This window comes from Drosophila innubila (genome assembly GCF_004354385.1).
Source record: "Drosophila innubila isolate TH190305 chromosome 3R unlocalized genomic scaffold, UK_Dinn_1.0 2_E_3R, whole genome shotgun sequence".
Lineage (NCBI taxonomy): Eukaryota > Metazoa > Arthropoda > Insecta > Diptera > Drosophilidae > Drosophila > Drosophila innubila.
The window spans coordinates 12,165,963-12,186,782 of NW_022995380.1; the positions used below are offsets into that span (position 1 = coordinate 12,165,963).

Sequence of the window (20,820 nt, forward strand, 5' to 3'; positions counted from 1 at the left end):
ACAAAAGCCAAGCTGATTTAAGACTTTACCTCAGATTGTTCACACACGATGTACTGTCAGTGCACTTGAACCAATTGAGAGATTTGTGGCAGGAAGTATAAGATAAGCAGCTTGGAAAATCATTCTTTCTCTATCTGCAGCTGCATCTCAGTTCCGGTTTAAGGGATAAGTGACTCTAGTATCGTGTGAATGATCAAACTGCATAGTTAAATAAATTTCAAAAGAAACTGGTGCCTTGAAAACTTTGGAGAGGAGAGCATATACATTTATTCGCAATTTATTAGATTAATAAACGCGAATTCTTGGTGAGTTTAATAATGGGATAAATCCCGATATATGTGTAAAGAAAATTCTAGCACTGCCGTAAAATGAGCGATGCTAAGAGAGTCGGAAAGAGAACGATCTGCCAGACACGACAAATCCGAAATATCCAACCTAGATGCAAAACTCAAAGCAGTTGTCGCCAGAACGTCGATCGTGCCGCTTGTGTAGTTCATGTGTTCCTCCTGTGCCAACCGTGTGCAACATCTTGGGAAATACTTACGCCAAGCAAAGTATCTACAAGATACATCTTTCGACCCAAGCTAAAAATAAACGAAAAGTTGAAAAAGGGGGACAAAAACAACGTCAACTCGCGCGTGCCAATTGCAAAAGAAAGGAAGGGTCAGACCCCTGAAGCAAAACCAAAATAAAACCGAAAACAAAAGTAAAAATAAAATTCCAAATATTTCTGTGAAATTGCCCATATTATTTATGGAAAGAAAAGCGGAAGTTTTTTATGCAATCAACTTGTATAAAATTTACAATAATCAACAAATACCTATTTATTTATTTATTTGTGCAAATTATGCCAAGTGACAAAGATAAATATTAAATCGTTGCCAAATGTTCAACGCGATGAGATGATCTTAGCGATCAAAGCGTTTGTCAAATTTACTCTCCGAATTCAGATCAAAGTGCCTCGAAATAATAACAAGCAAATCAAGCGAAAAAGTCGTTACGCAAATTGGTAAATGCAAATTGCCCGAAATTGATAGTGCGTATAATTATTGCATGATGGAAAAATCGCAAAAATTGAAAAAAATCTGTCTCCAACGCAAATATTTACAATTCACATATGGCATTGAGGACTGTAACCTGCAGCAGTTTTATTGAAATTTGCATTAATTAAAGCATCATTTTGCGGTGCGCTGAAAAAAAAAATTTAAAAAAAATGAAAATTCTATAAAAGCACTTTGCGATAATTCTGTGAAAATGTGTTTTAATTTTTTCATTGGTTTTCTCTCTTTGGCATAAATCAACTGATTGTTTTCACTTCATTTTCATGATATTGAGTTGCAAATAAATATTATATATAAAAATGAGTAGAAACACCAGTGTTGTTTCACGACGCGTCGATTTTAATTGTTGATACTCTGATGTCGACAATGTCGTTATTTGTGCTGTCTATATTTTGTTATTGTGATGAATTTGAATCAAATGTGTTTAAAATGTGACTTCCGTTAAATATAATTTTGTTTTAGTTGTTTTCTTTCGTTGAATTCAATTAAATAAGCATATCTGACGAGTACGTCACATTGATAATTGCGTTGAACAACGTAGCACATAATTAAACGCGTAGAAAAAATTGACAGTAGTGAGGAAAATAGAAAGAAACAGCCGAATAATTCATAGGCTCCAGTTATAAATATTTGGATATCTAAAATTTAATTTTAGCTAAATAATTTGTTTCTTTTTTTAAATTTTCTTATGTACTTAATGTATATATATATGTATTTTTAATATGTGAAAAATGTTATTACAACTAAAAATTGTTAAGCTTGTATTTATTTGAAAACATAAATAATGTCAGCCACAATATTTTTTTTTTTTTGCCAATAAGCGAAATAAAACTAAAATCAAAACAAAAGTATTAGCAAATCTCTTGCGCTCTCTTAAATTTCTGGTGCTAACAATTTGGCATTAAAATAGTTGTCAGAAATGCCGGGGCATTTAAAAATATTTGCTTCACTTAATTTGCATGATAATGGGCCAGATTTATGCATTTTGTTACTTGCCGGCCGCCCACATTTTCAAGCGCCCCACTTGGGGGCAGCTGCATTTTGTATGCAACTGTAATAAATATAGACCCAAAAATAAATCGCATAATTCGAAATAATTTGCAGCGCATCTTTTGCGTTTTTGGGTTTGTTGAACTTGCGAGTGTTTCGTAAATATATGTTTCAGTTTTCAATTCGCATTTTGATTTTCAAATGCTTAACTAACCCCTCTCACATTTTTGCGGGGATTCTAAAATTAGTTGGAGAAAATTTGTTGTTATTATTCAGCTTGTTGCTGCTTCTACATTTGCATGTATTTTGGGTTTAATATTATGGGGCAAATTCCCCTGGTCTCGCCTCATCTCGCTTCGTCTCGTCTCGGTGAGTTGCGTGTCAAATGTGACAGCTTTCAATGCGTCGTCGTTTCTGCGCTAATTATGCAAATTTCTTCTCCCCCGACCCGTGGCACAGTGGAACAGTAGTGTAGAGCATAGCAGATATTGTGGCCTTTTTGACATCATTTGCATTACAAATGCATCTGAAATTTCTCCGGTTGCAGCCGCCGGCGCCGTTCCTTTATGAGCTCCATATGATTTATGACATTCTGACAGAATGCGCTTGAAATCAGACGATTTTCTCAATATATACACATATTTTATATAAATATTTAAGTGTGTGAGTGCATAATAAGTGAAGAGTGTGCCAACTGCGATTCCTGTGATTTTGGCCTTCTTTGTTGTTATTTCATTTTCATTTTTCATGAGTGTAACTGCGTGTCATTTATACTCTTATGGTCAGCATATTGTGACAATCAGAAATGCATTTACTCTGCTTTTTTTATGTTGACGACAACACATGGCCGTCATGTTTATTCATGAAAATCACTAGCATATCAGAGCTTTACTTCTTAAGTCTTTTATTTTCAATAGAGTGAAAGATAAAAAAACAGGGAACTTTTTTTTAGTGGACACGCTTTTATTTTATCGAAAAGAAACATTAATTAAACAGTGGACTTAAAATTTTTTGTTATTTTTTTAAACTTACACCAATTTGTCCATAGCAGATAAGTTGAACTTAACATAAAAAAAATATATAATAATAAAGTGTAATGGGGTTCTTTTGAGAACATCGGAGAAGAACAAAGCATTTACCGAATTGCGAGGATAGCTGGCTATCTACTTACGCCAAATCAAATCAATTTACTTAACTTAAATTCCAATTGTAAATAGATGAAGAGCTTTTTTGTCTTCGCCTTTTACCAGCTGCCAGTCTCTGACAGTTTCTGCCAGTTTAACTCGTGATTGCATTTTGTGATTTTTTTGTGGTTTTGGTGATACTCTAAGGTCCATTAATTTGGTGTCCAGTTAAGGTCTCAGATACTGAAAACATAATTTTGTCGGAATATGACAAACTTCAACATAACTCATAGTTATATTTTAAGAGTACAGTGAAAAAACAGATTTATAGATACGTTTTAAAGTGAAATGTGAATGAGATTTGTAAAGTAAAACTTAAGTTTCAACGTAAATAGAGTTTTATTTTATCTGAAAGTGTATTAAGACTTCGGCATGTTAGTTGTTTTGTTAAGTTTTTTTTTTTTATTTTCAATTGGGGAGTGAAAAGGCGAACGAAATTCCGTAAATTTCTCTCTTTTTTATTTTTATGCATTCGTTGTTTATTTTTAATGCTTTGCATATATTTAAATTAACATAGACGTTGCACTCGGCGTCGTCTATTTATTATTTATTTGCGTTATTTTTAACAAAATGCATTTACAATAAAGTTGTTTCATTTGTATTCCGACTAAGTGAAAGTGAATTAAGTCACCAAATCTTTGTCTACTTTGTGAGCACATTAAGCAGCTGATATCAATTTGTAGTTGAGTAACAGAAATAGCGATGATTTCCCTTTTCATTTCAAAGAACGCGCTATAAATATCCAACACATACATATATACATGCGACAGAAACACACTAGCATAACACAAGTATAAGCCAAAGTAAACATCAGCCAATGCTGACTCAATTAGTCCCTACGTTAAGGGAAAATTTATGAGACTTTTCCGACGACTCTATTTTCGCGGCTTCCTAAGTGCTGCAGAAACTTTCAACACGATTTGATAAAAATAAGGGCAATTTAATGTTTCCAACAAGAGTACTTTAACAAATGAGCCTTAGTATTTGTGAATATATGTTATAAATTAAAAGAAAACAGAATGTTAATGTATGAGAGGGATGTGTAAATATTTATAAAATACAATTATGCAGACTTTTCAGCTCTTATATCTCAAATACAAAATCTGTCAAATATGTTTAATAAACATTTATAACATTGTGTATATATTTAATGACTTGTGTATGTCTGCAGTTCGCAGATCTGACTGCAGAGTATCCCCTAGTCGACACTTGTTTTTTTATCTGCTCACTATTTTTTTTCGTATTTTTATTCAATGATTTTTCGCTCTATTTTCTTCAAATTTACTTGTTTTATTAAGTTTGCTTTTGTGAAAAATGCTTTTAGAGCGCCTCACCCGGTGTGTTTATTTTGATATATAGTAAAACACTCACACACACACGCACACACACTTGAAGCTGGCCCACATGTTACTCGCATGCTTCTCCGTGTTGATTTGCTCGTAAAAAGAAAACCATTTAAATGAATTTTTGCTTTCCGTTTCAAGATATTTGCATTGGCTTGACTTTTATAAATATATATAAAGTATATGTATATTAAACCAGATCGCTTAGTGTCAACACATCCAGAGGGTGGGTGTAGTTGGCAAGGGAACATAAGAACCTAATTGAATTTTTATTGGTATTTTTATGATTAATCGTCATGGGATATTTTCTATTTTTGGTGTTTGTTTATTCTACAGAATACGTGAATCTGACACTAAAATTTTAAAATAGCATTCAATTTCCATTTGGCATGTGTCGGATCTTGAATGATGGGCGTTTGTTCTTCATATTTTTGTATACAATGTCTATTTGACGGCATCTGTTTATAATGTACTGCAACTTCTCTCACTTGAAAGAAATCTTTAAATTGAATTGATTTGACAATGTCCAAAGTTTAAGCTCATAAGTAATTGACTGAAGTGTCTTGCAACATAATTTTCAGTAAAAACAAAAAAATTTAATTGGAAAAATGGACAGCTTTTTGTTTACAAGTACGCATAACATATAACATACTCAAACTTACTCAAATGAATAAGCAATGTGATGTGGGAAAGTGTATAAAATTTGATGATGGCCAATTAAGTGATTTAACTAAGAAAAATGAAAAAGCTCACCAAATGAAAAGACATGTAAATAAAATAAACCAATGAAAATTGATAACATTATGGCAGACATTTCATTTTAAATAACTCGAATTTCAAACATTGATATTAATATTGAAATGGAATTCCCCAAGTGTCCCTTGCAAATCGTGTATACTTTTGACAAACAGAAATTTCAGCATGCAAAAGCGAATAAACATAAATATTTGCAATGAAAAGCAACAAAAAAAAAAAATAAAACTAAAATCAACAATGAATGGTTTACTACTTTCAGTTTACTAATTGCTTGATTTTTATATTTTTTTTCCCCCTTTCCTTAAAGAAAACCAAATGAAAGTTTTCCTACAGTTGGAATGCAACAAAAAAGTGCTTGCACCACTTGAGCTGGGCCGAAAACATTCAAAAAATGTTCAAGTAAATAATGTAACACAAAAACTTTACAGGACAGCAAGAAAATCCATGTAAATGAAGAAAATGAGAATGTGGCGATCTGGGCAGAGCATGGAACGCAATTAACAACAAAGAAAAATACCGACAAAAGACAAATACAAAGGCAAACGTAATGTGAAATCTGCAGAGCGAAGAGCTTGCCTAAAACTAAAATTAAAACTGAAATTGAAATTGAAAAGAAAAAGGAAGTACATAAAAGTGTGTGAGAGGCAAAGTGAGTGAGTAAGGAAACATCAACGTAAGCAGGCGCCATGAAGTTTCGATTGGAAACATTTTGGTTATTTTTGTTGACAGTTGGCGGCAATCAGAAGCAATTAAGCGCTGATTGTTGCCACTGGCTGCTCACTTGGGGTATGCCAGCTGCAGCTGCTACAGCGACTGCGACTGCGACTGTACCAGAAAAGCAAAAATCAATGGAGCCAACATTGGGGGACATCATCGAGCAGATTCACAACGGAAATGAGCTGGAAAATGCAATGAAATTGCGTGAGACCACAAGGCAATCGATGGCTGAAACCCTGTCGGTTATTGGAGATATAACTACAACAATCCGATCACAAACTCAGCCGGATGCCACCACCCTGACGGTAGACCACAAGTCATTCGTCAGGCGGGCTAAAACTGCAAAAAACAATTTAGAGCAGAATATTAAAGATCGATTGGCCGACTTGTTGGCCAGTGAGGAGGCAAACTCCATTCCAATAACAACAACAACGACAACGTCAGACAACGACTCCAGTCCAAGTAGTGGAACAAGCACTCATCATCCGGAGCGTCGTCATGTGGAGCCTCAAAAACTTCAGTACACAAAGGAGATACAAATCAAGCAGGGCCGTCTGGTAGGCATAACCCGTCTCTTCCAGGTGACCAGTGGCCTAAGAGAGGTGAATCAGTATCTGGGTCTGCCCTATGCGGAGGCTCCCACTGGCAGCAGGCGATTCATGCCGCCTGGTAAGTAGCAAATTAAAGCAGCAATGCACCAATTTATAAAATAATGTTTAACTTCGTGCACTAGCCGGGAAAACATTTTTTGTTGATTCATTTGTATCTAATTTGCTAGAAATTTGATCTAATTTTTATTAAATGGACTTTTTTTTTTAATTTTTAAATGGTAAAATATACTGATTTAAATGTGTGATGGTTATGTTGATGGATCTAGACTCAAGATACAGATGGAAATTTTTTAATATTTCAATTACAATTTGGCAAGCCTCATAAATTACTTTTAGCTTATAAATAAAATAGAACTTCCCATAAATAAATAATTTTTTGAAGTTTTCATTTGAATTATATCCGGAATTTTCTAATAAACAAAAAGCTCACATACCAAGAGTAAAATAATTCTGTATACAATATTTTTTCTAGTTTCTCTCCGAAATGTAGCAAGTTAAACGACAACACTATTGAGCACCCCAAATATGATGGCAATTTACCACAAGCATCAAAAGCAAAATCAAAACCTAAATTGCACAACATATGCAGGCAAAAGCCTGACAATCTGACCATGTCCGAGCAGACTTTAGGGCAATTCTGAATTTAGCCTACAATTTTAAGCAATTATCTTTGAGCTGCACCTGGCATTAGGCTTTTAAAACTTGACACGTACACTGGTCGCCCAAAAGTATGCCACACATTTTGGCATTCTAGTTGCTGCCCCTTTCATTAGCCTTTGTGTGTGTGTTTGGGTTTGTTTCTCAGGGTCCATGTGTTTACTTTTATTTGTGCATATTTCTGGCAATTCAATGCAAATTGGAGCTCTTCAAAATTGCCTCTCTCACATACGAGTACATATGTAAGTTTATGTTTGGAATTTTGTGAATTTATATGAAAATATGCTGTAAAATATTTTGTTTTTGTTCGTTATAATTAAGTTTTCCGGCTGCGTTAGAGTCACGTTGATGAGTGTAAGGAATGCTAATTAACAGTTCACAAATTGTAAATATTTGTCAATTGTAATTGAACATTTTGGTATCCAGATTGCGGACAACCAATAGCATTTCCGGCCATTGAATGGTCGGCTTAACCGGAAACCGCATCGATAGGAACAGAGAACATAAATGCAAAGCCGCAACTGCAAATGCAACTTGCTGCTTTGTTAAGAGCCTTCAATTTCACACTTTCTGTATGCGCCATGTAACGGCAGGACCCTAGATTGCAAGGACAATAAATTATCTGGCGCATTTTGCAGTTTGCTAACTCCGACAGCCGACAGTCGACAGACAACAGCCAATGCCACAGGCCGTGACAAAAGTGCTTGGCACGATTTGTTTTTGTGTGGCGGAGTGTGGCGCCTGTGTGTGTGTGCGTGCGTGTTGAATGCGTCTGTCTGTGGGCGAGTGTTTGCAACCACGTTGCGTTTATTGAACACTTGAGTGCCGCACACTCAATCCATGCGGCAAGCTGCAACAATAACGAAGACTTCGGACTGCGTGACGCCATATTTGTCAGCGGAAGTTGTTTGAAATTGCAAACATGACGACATAGTCTCAGTCGATGTTGCACTTGCAGTTGCAGTTGCAGTTGCAGCAGGCGTCGACATTGTGGCAACAATCCCCATTCAGTTTTGACAGCAAATATAAGCCAATGCAAATACAAGATTCGTTTGCGTATACGTAACGTGTGTAGAGCAGATCCACGCACTCACACACACACACACACACACAGTTGGGATAGACTGTTGCCTGTTTGTGCGAGGCAGCCAAACAAAAAGAAAAGTTTTTGAAAACACGTCAGAATATTGTTTTGCTTTGTACGTTGTATTTGTCTTATTTGTCTCTCTAGGCGGGGTTAGCGGGGCGTGGCATGTACGCTTTTATTTATGGACTAGGAGCGCGTCCTTTTGCCTGTTGCCGAATTTATTAATAACAAAATGCAAATAACGCCACCGACTGTCGCTCTCTTTGTATGTCGAAATTCGCGTATTTGCCTGTTCGTCATCCTCATCCGCAACATTGCCACAGTCCTTGTTCCCATTCCAATATTTATCCCGTTTATTGTGCAGGTCCTGTTCCGTGCCACAGTCAAAGATGTGGCCATGTGCAGAGATTTTCCTTGTTTTTATGAGCACAATATCGTGAAACATTTGACAGCAAAATGAAATTTGTGTGCGTCGAATATGACAAAGTGTAAATGTTGCATATTTTTGGGGCCACAAACTCTGTAAATGGATTTTACTGACAGTCTATGTTGAGGTATAATAAGCAGAATGTACGTGGCACTTTAATAACATAGTTTTAACTGAATAACTTTGGTTGCCCTAGGAAAGTTTAGCAGAACTTTAATTTCATGTATCCTAAACTGACGCCAATCATAAATCAACTGAAACTTTAATTAAAATGCAACTCAAACTACACAGTTTTCTTTGTAACTTGACCTTAAAAACTTGTTCGATGTTAATTATTGCATTTCAGTTGCAGTAAAAATACTATCAGAGTGCTAGACAACTGAAGCAACTAGTTGGTCAAAATATGTTAGAAGTTCGGAATGTCAATCAGCCAGCGTGTGACTTCCATAAAGTATGTCAAGGCAACTTCTTCACATTTGCCCTGTAACCACAACGTTTTGATGTTGCAACAATGCAATGCATTTGCAACGAATTCCAAACTAAGTTGACCAAATCGTGGTTGTGGTTTCCCCACACAACTCCCCTTCGCTTACGACGATTCAACGTTAACTGAAACACCAAACCTAACCAAACCGCAGTCAACTTGGTTGCAATCCCGAGTGTCCTTTGAATACTCCTCCACATCCTGCTCCTGCTTCACTTGCTGTTACACTCATGTGCAGGAAGTGCCAATGTGGTACTGAATGTGGCTGTCTACTTGTTTACGGGACTTCCAAGTGCCCGTTGACCGTGTTACATAAATACGAAATTGACTTTGTGCTCCCAAAATGCCACGCAAGCCAATCGAATCGTGTTTTTCCGCGGCGATCCAAAGAGCGGGGGCAGAGGGGGAGAGAAACAGATATAGTGAAAGAGACAGGAAAAAATATCCAAACATAAATTCGTTGCTTATAACTGTTACAGTAGTATCTATTAAGTTAAAGTCGACGAATATTTTGAGCTGTGTGTAAATTAATCTTAAATGTTTAATGTTGATTTAAGTTTTCATTTAAATGACTTCTTACCGTTAACAACATTAGAGCCTTTATTTAAAGAAAAGTCAATTCTATAATTTAATTAAAATTTAAAAACAAAATATTCCTGTTTCATGATTTTTGACCGATCGGTCCAATGACAGCTATATGATATAGTGGACCGATTTGAACGAACTTCGGTCAAGATGTTCAAAACCAAGTTAAATTCATATTCTATCAGTTTGGTTAATATATCTCAAAAAACCAAATACTTTTCATTCTAAGACTTAATTTTCGACTGAGCGTCTCTATGGCAGCTATATGATATAGTGGACTAATCTAAACCAAATTTGGTCAGGATGTATAATACCAGCCTACATGCATATTCTATCGGTTTGGTTAATATATCTCAAAAAACAAAAAACTTTTTCTTACTAAAACTTAGTTTTAAAAACTATCATTCCTATGGCAGCTATATGATATATTGATTCGATCCAAAAATAAAAACAAACTTCATCTGCGTATGGTATTCAGGAACTTACATACCAAGTTTAAAGTCTCTAGCTCTTATGGTCTCTGAAATCGACAAGTTCAAACAGACGGACGGACAGACAGACGGACAGACAGACAGAACGACTCGGCTGTTAATCCTGAGCAGGGTATAAAATCATGGGTTAAAGAAAATCCAAGACTACCGCATTTTTATGCTTTATTTATTTTTAACTTTTACCCTGTCGCCAAAGATTTATAGGATTTTTAACTACTTCACTTCCATCTTGTACCATTGTACTTGATTTTGCTTGCATTGGCTGACTGTCCCGGTCTCGAGTGGGAAGTAACAGTCAAAAAGTACTTTATGAAAGTTTGTGTTAGCTTATCTAATGGTGTTACTATTTTTCCTCTCTCCCTTTCCACTTTTGCTGCTACCTCTATCAGGAGCGGCGTTGCCCTGGCAGGGACTGAAGATTGCACGTCATTTGCCGCCGGTTTGCCCACAAAAACTACCGGATGCGTCAGCCCATAACAGCGGGAATATATCCCAGGGCCGTCGCAACTATTTGAAGCGACTGATGCCGTACCTGGAGGTCGAAAGTGAGGACTGTTTGTATCTGAATCTGTATGTGCCGCAAGAGGGTGAGTTAATGATGTGCTAAGCCAGCTTCAAATCCCAATGTCATGTGGAATATCTGATCGATTTAGTGTCGCTGTCAACTAACACAAAGAAGTATGCGGTGCTGGTGTACCTACATGGAGAATCCTTTGAGTGGAACAGCGGCAATGCCTACGATGGCTCAGTGCTGGCGAGCTATGGTGAGGTGATTGTGGTCACCGTCAACTACAGACTCGGAGTGTTGGGTAAGTGTTGAATGGGGACAACTGATGGATCGCCTCTAATTACTTATCGCATGTAGGATTCATGCGTCCCAGCATCGATGCCCACAATATTGCGAACTATGCACTACTGGATCAGATAGCTGCTTTGCACTGGATCAAGGAGAACATTGGCTCCTTTGGGGGCGACAATGAGCATGTCACTTTGATGGGTCATAGCACTGGAGCTGCTTGTGTCAATTATCTAATGGTATCGCCGGTGTCATCAGGTAGGCTTTGGCTTCCACATTTATAATTGCTATCTATTGTGACAACAATTTGGATACAGGTTTATTTCATCGTGCCATCCTGATGTCCGGCTCAGCAATGTCAGACTGGGCCGCCAGCAATCAGTCACTGCAATTGACCATGCAAATCGCCCAGTCCCTCAATTGCCCATTGAGCGTCTATGAAGAGGATGATGCTCTGTTGAATTGCCTACGTCAGCGTCGGTGAGTCAGTCAACCTACTTATTGCATTATTTAGTAAACTTCTCCCTCTGTCTTTCTGCATCCTCGGTAACTTGTGGTCATTATAATCACACCACAATGCGTGCTAATGCCTTTGAGCACTCATGTCCATTATCATGCATTTGTGGGGACCGTAAATGCGTCAATTCAATTTACGTTGGCATCTTCTCAACGGTCACGATATTAACATCCTGTGCTTTGATTCATTTACTCCGTCGTCCTTCGCCTCTGTCCTTTTCCTTTGCGGCCTTTACGTGCTGCTTAATGATTCGATAAATTTACAAGTTTGTCGCGCCGCGTTCTCAATGAGGCGTAGAGCGACCCTCAACTTAACCTGACCATAACTAATCATGCATGGATCCTTCCTCACTGCCACGCACTGTGGGCATAGGCCTGCTTGTCTTGCTTCCAGATTAGTAGTAATCCCCTGTGTCCATTTGGCTCGGCGACTCTCAAAACACGCACAAAATAAGCGATTCTCCCTCAGCCATTTGCTGGGGGCAGGCTCGGTCGCAGTTAATTGCTTTTCAATTAATCACGCTCTTGGATCACTTCTTTTGCTGACTTTCCGAGGTTGAGGGTCAGCTACTTAACAGCCCATTAGGTGACAGGCTCAATAAATTATACGCTTTATTACATAACTTTGCTTATGTCTATTGTCTCTCCTATTTATCTAAATTCACGATCAAAATAATGACAGCTTAAAAACATTGAATTTTTTTTATTTATATTCAAATGTTTAATTAACATATTTCATCAGTTGTTAACATAACTAAAATATAAAATTAAGCTTACGTATTATAGAATTTACTAATTAATTTTAAAAATAATAATTTAAATAAATAAATCGGATAATTAGCATATACAATTTGTATTAATTTCATACAAAAAAAAATTAATTCTATATAATTTAATTGGTGGTGATTTATTGACACATGTGGTGGGGTCTAAAAGCAAGAAGGAAAATTTTTTATGAGTTTTAAAACCCCGTAAAGGCGCAAAACTAAAAACAATTTGCATACCAAATGAAAAAAGGCACATGAAGGAAAATACGTACACATAATATATGTAAAACCAAATCAACAACGGAACAATAATAGTAATTATGTTAATTATGTCAAGCACATGCACACACACACTCACAACCACTTACTTTCTCACACCCCGCACCCCCCGCACTGTCACCAGGCAAACATGCCGATGCAACTGGCACAGCTCTATGCACGTGTGTGTGTGTATGTCGCTGTCTGTGTGGGAGTGTTGGGATGTGAGTGTATGGTAGCGTGTGTGCTTCCTACTTGCTTTCTTTAGTCTTGTGCAAATTAACACAGTGCGAGAAAGTTGGCCAACTGTTGGAGTGTTTTACTTATACACAAACTCAAACCGACTCAACTTTCTACCCAATGAGAAAGAAGTAATAAGCGAAGTTATAATAAGGGAATACGACGTTTTAATACTCTATCTCATTTAAAAAGAATAAAGGGAGTATGTATAGGATTTTAACTATGCATAGTGATTCATTCCAAGCACTAAAATGTGATCCATTTTATTACATGCTTAAATCATTTTAAGTTCAAAAGAGGACCTTTTAACCGTATGATCGAGTAACTATTTCAGTTCATTGTAATAGGCATAAAATAGAATGAGGGATTTAATTAATTTATATGTATGTATATGACTACCTAAAGTGGAATACAACTATTAATAAAAATTTATTTCATATTGAAGTGGAGTTCATTCGCCAACGATCCTTTTCAATTCGAACTATTATATGAAAGTGTGTTTAATTCTTTTGATATTGCGATTTATTTACATACAAATTTATGATCAGAATATGTATGTAATGAAGACATTTTTTTAAAGTAATTGTTGTTAAAAATGTTTTTTTTATGTTGAAAACATCAAGTTAAGCTAATGATATACTTCAGACCAACCAGCTGCAGAAATGTGTTAATGAATGAGAAATGCCTGGGGGATATGACGAGTGAGTGTGCGAGTTCATATTCGTACGAGTAAAGTGGTAAAGGAGTGAATGTGTGAGTAATGTGTGAGTGCGAGTGTTAAATGAATGCAATGAATTATGTATGAATTACTGTGGAAATGTGAATGCCATTGCACACTCACATACACTCAGAAGGACAGGTAACAACTACTTGTGCAAACAGTTTGGCCACAGTCACATTTACACACAACACACAGCACACACATCACACTCAGTAGCTTGTATAAGTTATTGTGTGTGAATTGCCTTTGTCTTTGGGACAAACCCATTTTAAATATTTAATTATAGACAGAGACTGAACTGTTGTGGGCTGTTGTAGTTATTCAAATCATTTGCTCATTTGCAATGTTTAATGTATTTGTCCTAAGCTAACACAAGCTCTGATCTTTATTTACATAGGTTGTCGATTGACAAATATTTGATTTAATTATAGGCTATTGAAGAACTAATTCATTTCGTTGATGCCTTGAAGTGAGCATTTTGCATTTTGCATTTCATTTTCATTGCACTTTAATTATTTATTTACGCTAACAGTGTGCTAATATTTCGTTTACTTAATTGCAGTTCAAAATTCTTGAATAATTTATGTAAATTACATTACGACAAACTATGCAAACTGCCTTAAAAATCATTCATATTTAAATGAATTAACTATTCATTTCAAATTTGTTTATTTTTTAAAGAAATGTATTAAATTTATATTTAATTTTATATATATCAACCAAATACTTAAATGACTTCAAAGGAATATCTTTTATTTTTTTTTCCTTTTGTTATTTAGTTATTTGTTATTTATGTGCTCACTTCAGTTGAATACCGAGCAAACGAATTAAATTTAGTGCGCATTTAATCGTCTTAAAATGGTAACAATGCAAACGTAAAAGAGAAAGAAAACCAATAGAGAGAGAGCGCGAGGGAGAAAAAGATCAGGAATTTGAGTAACTGCTATGCAAAAAAGAAAGAAAAATGTATGTACTTTATACATATCAAGTATACGCCCGGAAGACCCACAAATAATCCAGAGCGCACAATTGTTTGCATTGTAAAAGCTGAGCGCTCTTAATTGACAAAACAAAAAGTAAAGCATATTAAAAATTCATTAAATAGAAAGCTTGGACTACAACAAAGATGCTAGAAACAAAAACAAGGTCAATTCCAGGCTAAATACATTGTATATGTTAGGCTTCTTTCTGTGTGCACAACTTCGAGTTTAGTTCAAGTATAAATAGCTTCATGCAACAAACAAGCACCATCATCAATCTTCGTAGATGCCACACAACAGTACACACACATATACTCCTCTCGAAGTTAGCCAGACAAATTTGTGCATTGTGTGCGAGTTGTCTAAACAAAACTGTCACAGAATATAGCGTAAAACATAAACATCCAAGCACTTGAATAGGAGCGCTATTTGTCAACTATTGCGTTTTCATCAACATGAAAGTTACCCAATATATCTGTTACACGAATAAATAATAGTTGTGGTTTTCAAATTGCAATAGAAGTATTTTTGTAAAGTTTTTTTTTCTGTTGGGCTTTTTGATGAAATCCTCAAAAATTTATTGTTTCCAGAATCTATTCAAGTGAACAGCAGTGTATCGCCTCGCATGTAGAAATCCGTTTGAGAGTGAAGTATGTTGTATATCTAACGAGTTAATCGTAGTTGCAGTTCAAGTTGTGACAGTTCTGTTTTAGAGAAGCTAATAAGACGCAGCACAGTTACGAACGAAGACAGAAACCTCTTCTTTATGAAAATAATAAATCACACACAGTATGCTCCAAAACTTTGCACTCTGCAGCTGAAATTGAGTACAAGTTATAAATGAACATCAAGGCGGAAGTTTGGCTGGAGTCAGAACACGGTTGTACCACGGCTGCCACAAAATGTCGATGGCAAAAAACAAAATCAGCGCAGCCAATGCAATAAACTTGCTCATGTGTCGATTGCTTTACGCGGCAATGGCCGTTGACCACAGCAGCCGGTGTCCTGCAGTTGACACCTCCCCAAAAGCATACTGCATGGTCCTCCTGCGCTTGACGGGGTCTTAAAGTGCTTGCGGTGTTCCGGATGGTAGATGGTGGATGGTTGATGGTTGGGCTGGGTAATGCCACTTGCACTTTCAGTGAAGATTAAATGGTTTACGATAATGTCATTGAGTAGATTTAAGGCTACTGACTGCACTTACTGCATTTACCAAGCTTTAACTGAGCTTCTGTGGACACAAATAAAACCCAATAAAAACTCACATTTTGCATCCATTTCAGTATTTGTTTTTTGAAGCATACTTTAACAAGTTGTAAACAATCAGGTTATTTAATAAGAATTATATATGCCCTATACATCTACGCCTTTTACTTACTTCAAAGCTTCAGCTAGCAACATTTGACTACACAATTTCCTATGTTACTTTGCAAATTTTATATGCAAGAGTTTCATTCGGAATTCTACTTTCCACCTTGTAGAGTCAAAATTGCAGTGTGATCGAATTGGGCAATCGGGTATAACATAGCTGTGCAGTCGAATATATTTGTTGTATGCAGTAAAAGGCATCCTTGACTGTAAAAGCTAGACTTATTTTCATAGTTATCAGCCAGGAATATACACTTCCATCTAGCTCGCATTTGACCGATGAAAATTGAACAGTAATCTTAAAAAGTCAACTCAAAATAAATGAATTAAAAGATTAATGATAAATAAATATACTCATAGCAAGCATACTAAAATACATATTGTTAACTGATAATCGAATTCAGACAGGGTAGCATCTAGTCGATACCTTGGTTCTGCCTGCAATTTCGAGATACAATTTTGCACTATGCAAATCTATGTTTGCTAGATTTTTTTTCTAATTTGTACCAACCGTACCTATATGTGTAGTTGTAGTTGCTACTTCTGCAAGCTCAGATCTCTGGTATGTGAATTTTTATGCAAACTATAGCAAGAATTGCACCCTGCTGTAACATTTGCCAAGCAAAATGTGATATAAGCTCAACGTGTGTACAACTTAGCCAGGAACCAAACAAATATGCAACTTCAATACAAATGAAGCCAGCCGAATGTTCAAATGCACTTCGAAGATTTTATTTTTTTGTTAACTCAATTTCATATGAGTATACACAGAATCTATTCTTTTTTTATTTAGGTTATACTTAATGTGAGGCACTAAGATCTGATCACACATTGAAATGGTTTGAAGTTTATAACACATACATATGGCTGTTATTGAAGCTTGTTTTTAGTTTCAAGGCGGATTAAAACAAGTTTTGGTTGAAATGTTTTAAGTAGCTAGTTATTTTAGTGTTATTAATTTTTAAGAACCTTTAAGCAGCATCTGCTTTGAGTTCTTGGTTTTTTTTTCATTATAACTTCTCAGAGACCATATGTGTATCAGGTTGTTTTTATCTTTATGTGGGGCACGAGTGAGCTTCGTTCAGAAATGACTCTTGGGGTTCTGTGCGTGTCCAGCAACAAATCACACATAAAATTTATTAGAAATTTCAAATCAAAGTGAAAAGTAGCCGCTGTCAGACACTCACTCACACACTCACTAATCCACACACACCCACCGAGTGACCGGTCAGTCATTCATCCAGTTATATGACCTTTTTACGCCATTTTCTGATGCCATACTTTCTATTACTCTTTGCAGCTACCAGGATATCTTGCACATACCAACATCGTTTCAACAATTTTCAACATCATTGGGTCCAATTGTCGATGGACACGTAATACCAAATCAACCGTACAAGGTCATGGCGCATAATACGGAGTATTTCAGCCGGTTTGTTAAGCAATTGCTGTCACAGTCTCTTCCCCGCCCGCTTTGTGCAGCTTTTGATACGAGTATTTGCTTTAGACCTTGCTTTTTGGGGTAACCTGCCAAATACACATCCTCGTACATATCCCTAGGACTATTTATTTATTGTGTGTTACTTGATTAGATGTTTGGCATTTGACATTTGGCATGTGCCCTCAGGTAAAATCAAATCGCTCGTGAAATCGTAGTATGCAATTTGCGGATTGAACATTTAATGGCCGTGAACATCGTCTTGGCCAACATCAGGTGAATAGCACTTCAAATGCCACTTGTAGGTCCCAACAGCAACTTAACACTCCACTTAATAGCATGTTTTAAGGCTTCCTCTTGGACTTTTTCGTCAAGTGAAGGTCACACAAAAGGCTACCTAGGCTCTAAAAATATATTGACAGACAAATTGCAGACTCGCTGATCACAATAATGGTTAATTGTAGTTTTCAGTCAATAGTCCCAAGTATGTAATTTACAATTTTTAGAAAATTATTTGCTTTTTCGGTGACTTAATTTATTTTTGCTAGGTTTTAATGCTACCGCTAAACCCAATAAACCCAATTTAAAATTGTTGATGGCTTTAAGTTTAGGCTTGTCTTCTTACAGCAGATCTTTGGGCAAAATTCAGTTGAGCGCCTTTATTGATTTAAGATACGAGAGAGTATATACTCATATATATATATATATATCCCCGAGCTGATGAAGGATTTGCGATAATATCGAGCTGTGCTTGTAATGCATACACATCAATCAATCAGGCAACAAGTAATAACTCAGGCCCCAACAAAAGGAGTCACTTTACCATTATCTCCATTTTGTTATTTGGCTCTCTCTCCTTATTCTTCTCTTTCTCTTTGTCTTCCTCTGTTTTGTTGAGATGGGCGCAATGTGCGCAGAATACTGTGGCACGTGTCCATTGGCCATTGCCATTCCGTAAACATAGCTCCGCATAATCTAATAAAATGCGTGATTAATTGGATTTTAATTGTTATCCTTTTGCAAGTCGAATGTGTTTTAGCCGTCGACGCAAAGATAGAATAATAGCTGACAGGAAGTGCCATTAATTACGGCACGAAATAAAAACGAAAACGGAAATGGAAATGGAAATGGACCCCACAACTGCCGCAAAGGTAAACTCAGTACAAATTAAATGGAAGCACGTTTCGCACGTTTCAAGTTGAGACTGAGACAGAGTTAAGTTGAATTGTGCGATTGTACAATAGTTAGGGTTTCGAATTTCACTTTTAAGCACTTTAGTGAAATGGCCATAGATCAAAGCCCCTTCAACAGTTGGTAAATAAATAAGGCGTTAACGAAGGACAGCAATTATCGGTCGGATTTCGTTTCTCTCTGTCCCTTTCTCTGTCTATACATTAAGCAAGTTTTGCATTTACTTTTATCGACAGTACGCAAAACTTACCCAGACACTAATAACTCTCAATGCGCTTTGTTCGAGTGCGTTATCAGACGCGCAACAGGACACAAAATAGTTCGAGTGCTCTCTCCCCTATCCTTATTGTCGGGAATCACCATTCAACTGGCCAGCTTGAGTTTTATAACTGGGGTGCACGGAGCCGGTGCGCTTCCATTCATCAGGGGGCAGCGTAACAATTTACTCCACAGGACATGTCCTTTTTTAAAAGCTCTTAGCAGCCGCCGGTCATAGCCTTTTTATAGGATTTCCTGCAGTATGCGAATGATGCACTGAGCGAAACTTGTTAGAGCCTTTTCATACATATTTAAAAAAGGAAATTAAGAATTATTTAGGCACGTAAGGATTAAAGTTAAGTTTAATCCTCAACTAATTTTAACGATAAATTTAAATTGCCATTTTTTTTTCGAAGTGTAGAAAATTACTTTTCTCAGCAAGCCAAACTATTCATATAGGTATATAACATAACTCAATAGCTTTCTGCCACTCCAATCTCTCTCCCCCTTTCTCTTTGTCTCTGTGTTTTTTCTCTAACACTCCTGTTTGCTGTCTCTTGCAGTTATGATTTATTATTCGGCATCACGGAGTCAGAATCCTATCATACATTGGCCGCATTAGCACTCGAGGAAGGATTACGTGAAAATGAACGCGATAATTTATTGCGGTTCTATATGCAGACTCGCTTTGATGTACGCCCCGATTTGGCATTGGCTGCCACGCTAAAAAAGTAAGTGAAATTTATGCGCTATTTTATGATTCTCTTCGTATAGTAGAGAAAGTGGTGTGGGGTGGGATGGGATGGGTTGGGTAAAGTTACAACTTAGTTGCATTTAAAACAAGTATATGCACACATATCCGTATCGTTCATCTCAATTAGAATTGTTTATGTGGCAATTTGTTTGCCCTAAGTGCCTGGAATTAGTGAAGCCAGAGCCTACGAGGTACCTCCGCATTGACGTCAGTAAACGATTTGGATTACTTTGCTCTAGCTTTAAATTCAAATTTATTTACAGTGTCAGTATACTTGGAATGAAGAAAAAAATGTATTTGCTACAGATAAATATAATTTTATCCTCGAATGAACAAAGTTAACGTCCGAACCCTTTTTCGTCACATAATCAAAATTCATGATGCTGCATTAAATAAACAAATATTCAAAAATTATCTTATATATTTTGGAATTCAAATTTAAAAGAAATTTAGATTTTTTAATTATATTATTGATTATTAAAATTTAACAGTTTAATTGGAGTGCCTTATTTTAACTTCATATTTTAATAATCTCAAATAATACTAAAGTGTAGAATTAAATTAACAATGTCAGTTAATATTGTATCGATTTCATATATCAATCAAACTGACTCTACAAATAAATTTATTAAATTTATGTGGAATTGGAAGTGAACTTGAAATGTCATATAAAATAGTATAATAGTTTTATGAAATAATTAATGTTTCCACAGTTTTGCATGATTTTATTTTGACTTTAATGCGGCTAATTAGTGTCAAAAATAATATAAAGGCAGCCTTTCAGTGAGAATGTAGAAAATGTATCTAAGCTCACATAAATAATAATAAACGAAAAAGGAGAGTAGAGTAAGGGAACAGGCCACACAATTATGCCAAGAGTTAGTTATTGCTGAGACTCTGGAGAGCTTTGGAAGTCTCTTTCGTCTCCTATGGTCACATTCATTATTCCGTTCATTTCATTTGGACAAAACAATGGCAGTGACTATCTCATATCCAGCACGAGGACGACACTGGCAATATAGTCTTCCTCTGTCTGCTCTCTTGCCCTGTCTTGCAATAAATAAATAGGACAATGCACAAAATTCTAACCTCTCACGCCCCCGCACCCACAACATACTATCTAAGCTTTTTCAGCTAAAA

At 36.2% G+C, this 20,820-nt stretch overlaps 1 protein-coding gene across 1 annotated transcript in view; it reads left to right on the plus strand.

Moving 5' to 3' along the window:
- The first annotated feature begins 456 nt into the window (after positions 1-456).
- The window catches only part of LOC117789788, a 39,615-nt gene continuing 19,251 nt past the window's right edge, over positions 457-20,820 (plus strand). Inside the window, exons 1-8 of the mRNA XM_034628921.1 lie at positions 457-706; positions 5,642-6,720; positions 10,783-10,980; positions 11,047-11,202; positions 11,259-11,447; positions 11,507-11,669; positions 17,340-17,471; positions 19,490-19,657. Of these exons, the coding sequence (XP_034484812.1) occupies positions 6,021-6,720; positions 10,783-10,980; positions 11,047-11,202; positions 11,259-11,447; positions 11,507-11,669; positions 17,340-17,471; positions 19,490-19,657 (1,706 nt within the window). The 5' untranslated portion in view covers positions 457-706; positions 5,642-6,020. The remainder of the gene's footprint in view (positions 707-5,641; positions 6,721-10,782; positions 10,981-11,046; positions 11,203-11,258; positions 11,448-11,506; positions 11,670-17,339; positions 17,472-19,489; positions 19,658-20,820) is intronic.